Source organism: Humulus lupulus, chromosome 5, assembly GCF_963169125.1.
Source record: "Humulus lupulus chromosome 5, drHumLupu1.1, whole genome shotgun sequence".
NCBI lineage: Eukaryota > Viridiplantae > Streptophyta > Magnoliopsida > Rosales > Cannabaceae > Humulus > Humulus lupulus.
The window spans coordinates 107447034-107451165 of record NC_084797.1 but is presented as its reverse complement, the minus strand read 5'-3'; the positions used below and the strand labels follow the sequence as shown (position 1 = coordinate 107451165).

The 4132-nt window shown below is 34.6% G+C and overlaps 1 protein-coding gene across 3 annotated transcripts; it reads right to left on the bottom strand.

The window, feature by feature from the left end:
• Positions 1–564: 564 nt before the first annotated feature.
• Positions 565–3790, bottom strand: LOC133777575 (dnaJ protein homolog 2-like). 3 transcript variants are annotated; one of them, XM_062217260.1, is made up of 8 exons: positions 3571–3790; positions 2907–3084; positions 2541–2706; positions 2273–2414; positions 1780–1913; positions 1549–1691; positions 1164–1362; positions 565–1061 (listed from the first exon to the last, which is right to left on the bottom strand). In XM_062217260.1, the coding sequence occupies exons 2-8, from the start codon at positions 3054–3056 to the stop codon at positions 745–747; spliced, it is 1251 nt and encodes a 416-aa protein (XP_062073244.1). In that variant the 5' UTR covers positions 3057–3084; positions 3571–3790; the 3' UTR covers positions 565–744. The 3 variants fall into 3 exon arrangements, with proteins under 3 accessions (XP_062073244.1, XP_062073242.1, XP_062073243.1); XM_062217258.1 differs by having other exon boundaries at positions 2907–3066; XM_062217259.1 differs by having other exon boundaries at positions 2907–3060.
• Positions 3791–4132: the final 342 nt, after the last annotated feature.

The window sequence follows — 4132 nt, the reverse complement described above, 5'->3', positions numbered from 1 at the left end:
AAAACAAAGATAAAAAAATTTATATTTTTGTGTTTAAAAAATTAAAAAACAAAAATTTTACCAAACACCACCTTTAATTTTTAAATTGAATTTTAAATTTTATAAGGTTATAAACAATTATTTATTCAAGAAAAAGATTTAAACCAATCATATACCACACATCAATCCGTCAATCCGAGAGTTAGGTTTTTTTTGTTTGTTTGGGAATGTCAATGGTAGGGTAGTACTTTTTACCCTATGGGCACAACTCACCCCTTAAATAGGCATGTAGGCATATTTTTATTCCAATTTTTCCAGCAAGTTTTAAAAAAATTCAAAAACAATTTTCAACGACAAAAACAGAGTTCAAACAATTTATTACACACGTACTTATTCTTTTATTTTAATATGCGTCTAAAAGCTACTAGGCATTAATTTTACAAAATGAATAAATATGTTCAAACTTGTTTAAATTTAAATTAATAAAACACATTTGTTGATTCTTTTGACTAGCGTTCTCACCCAACTGGGCTTCAGTCGTCGAGAAGCATCAGCTAAAATAATTTTGGGTACCACATGAGAGCGGAAAACAAATGAAATTTGAACTGTAGGATAAATTCTTATCAAAATCCAAATTAACAAGTCTGTAGTACGTATAACTGAACGAGCAAAAAATGACCAAAAGACAAAACTAGTAACTTAAATATCTGGCGATAAAAATAAATAAAGGGTCCAAGGGAATAATCTTAAGGGTTCTGAGAAGTATCACTGTTGAGCACACTGAACACGTGACATTGAAGGCTCATCATCGTCATCATCGTCATATGGGTGTTGCTGCTTCCTCCTCATCTCCTCCTCAATGTTGACATCATGCAAGGTGGTCTCTTCGCATTCATCCACTTCCATGTCCTGCAAATTCTTACTTGGCTTCGGTGGAAGTATGGCCTCCAAAGTCCGGCATTGGTCAGGAGATAGAAACCCAGAATCTGGGAAATTGACACTAAATTGAATGTAAAGCCGGCCCTTCATGAAAGGTCTCTGGTGTTGTGGCATCCCTTCATCGTTGATTGCTTTATGTTGACCTTCACGCATTAACCAAAACATTAGATGAACAAACTTGAAAATATATAACCAAGGAATAATTTCCCTTGATCAAGTAACTATATTTATTTATTTATTTATACCAGGCTTGATGACTTCTCCAGGATTTGATTTAATAAGAAGCTGTCTGCCGTCAAGATGATTCAAGGCAAACTGAAAACCACTCAGTGCCTCTGTTAAGCTGAGGCTGTGTTCTACGTACAAATCATCATACTTCCGCTTGAACTTGGGATGCTCCTTTTGTTGCAACACAAAGACGATGTCTCCTGTAACTGTATCAGGCTGCAAACCGCATATTCAAATAAACAAGAATCACAGTCAACATCTATCTTCAAAGAAATACAAGATTTTTACCAACAAAACTAATAATCTATACTTCTTTCGTAGATAGTTAAAAAATACACCCTGAACAGTAGAGGCAGCACAAGACACTTAATTTCTATTGTGTCAAAAAAAAAATACACTTACAGCCTCATCTGCCTGACCATCAAACACAATCTTCTGGCCATGCTGCATCCCTTTTTCCACATGAACCTCCAGTACCTTCTTTTCCTGAGTAATCTTATTTCCTTTGCATTGTGTGCATTTATCTCTGTCGCTGATGAATTCACCTGCAACAATATTACACAATAAGAAACTGAGAAACAACAAAATGCAGGTATACTAGCCTCTTTCAGTATGTAACATTCAGTTAAATACCAGAGCCTTGGCAATCTGGACAGACATGTTGCATTCGTTGAATCATGCCCAGACCAATCTGTCGCATTGAAACTTTCATTCCACTACCATGACAACCATGACATTTTCCAGCTATCCCACTTTTAGAACCTTTCCTGGAAATTATAGGAAGCAGATTACGTTTGAGCTTTTTAATTATTTTCACAAGCAATTCACTTCTAGAACTATTATGGATGAAACTTTTCAGTTGAAAATGACTTTGCGTTAGAATTAGAGGCGACTAATTTTGATATTGGAGGCAAAAAGAAAGTAAGTTTCAGAAATTAACACTTTTGTGCTTAATTACTAGTGTGTTCAGAGATTGTTGAAGAAGAATTTTAGAATGTGCTGTAAGTATGACCAAATCAGTTGAATTTTATATAAATCCAATAATACTTAAGTTTCACAAGGAACACAAAAAATCCTCCTTTGAACTTGCCATGAATATAGGGAAAAAAAATGGCAACATTCATACCCTTTACATTTTTGGCACAAGGCGTTCCTAGAAAGAGAAAGCTTCTTTGTTGCACCATTATACAAGTCCTCCAAAGAAACCTTTAAAGTATGAACCACATCTTCACCTTGTTTCTGTCTTCTTCCTCGTGAGCTAGATCCACCTACACAATCCCACTATTTGTAAAAAAAAAATAGTAATCATGGATATTTCAGTTGAAAATAAGAGAAAAACGAAAGGAATGTTAATAAAGAGGTCAAAAAATAAATTCAATGAAAACAATTCTCACCACCAAAGGCTCCTCCTCCAAAAAACGATTCAAAAATGTCAAACGGATTATGTGAGGGACCACCTCCTCCGATTCCTTCTTTGAGAGCATCTTCACCGTATTGATCATATAATTCCCTTTTCTCAGGATCATTGAGAACTTCATAAGCCTGAGCTAGCTCCTTGAACTGACACAATATACAATAGTTTTATTAGAGCATTAAGAGACATTTAAAGGTATTAGTATTTTCAAATAAAATTATTCTTCCTCCCCTTCTCTTCTCTCTTTCTACTGAAGTTCAAAATTTTGAATATTCATGGCAGAGAATGTCGTGCAAAATCATGGGATGGCAATGCCATAAACATATCAAGATCATCATCAACCAACCTTTTCAGGGTCACCTCCTTTGTCGGGATGATTCTTAATGGCCGCTTTCCTATAAGCTTTCTTGAGCTCTTCAGGAGTGGCATTTTTCGAAACACCAAGAACCTCATAATATTTGATGCTGTCACTCTTCCTTGGAGCACGCCCAAACATGATCCTGGCTATTTAATACAAGTTACAGCTGTTATTGCAAAATATAATGAACCAATACAGAGCAGGCCCGTTATGTTATTTGAACTTGAGGAGCAATACACACAAAAACACAAAATAACAGAATAATATATACACAACTTGCACACAAATTCACACAATAAATAAATAAACGCACGAACATGAAAGAGTAGTTCCTCAGAAAACAGAATAAAATAGCGTATTTTCATAATTAAAAAAAAGAGACTTAAAACCAATAAGCTACCATCCCAGACGGTCAATTAGAGTAAAGGATATTAAACAAAGTTTGAAAACTACAAAGATAACATAACCCTAATGGGAATTTCAGCAGAGCAGAATAATGAGTGAGAAGTATTCGAAATAACAACGTAAAACCTAATACCCTATGAATCAGTAAGTTCACAATACGAAAAAAAATTAATGCAAATCCAAAGAATCAGAATCTAATCCATGAATGGATCTATTAAATAAAAAAAAATTATAGAGAGATAGATACCTTGTGAGATTCACAGAAAGAGAAAAGAAAACTTCACAAAGAGAGATTTGGAGATAAAGAGAGATGGGTTAGCCAGTTCTCTCCTTCAGTGCGCCGAATTTACCCTATGGTTGATGATTTATAGAGCGAGACAGGAGGGGTAATTTCACTATGCCGCCACGGAGTCCTCCCTTGCAACTTTGGTCTACTTTGGTTTACTTGGTTTTGTCTCTACAGCCAAAAACTCTTGTTCCCATCCATGTAAAGTGAAGGGGCTGATGTACTCTACTCTGATTGGTTCGCTAACTGAGAGAGTATTTAGTATTAAAGTGATTTTAGGTCCCAAAGATTGGACTTTTATTAGATACCTATATCATTGGAAATTACACTTTCATTTTCATTATTTGGGAATTTCACTTTTTTACCCTATGTACACAGGAGGGAAAAAATAAAATAAAATAAGAAGGAAACAAAAATTTTAAGACGGAAAAGAAAGTGTGATTCCTTAAAGTTGCTTGGTAGGGAGGAAGAAAATAATGTTGAATTAATTTATAATTGCATTTATACTATTTTGATTGTTATT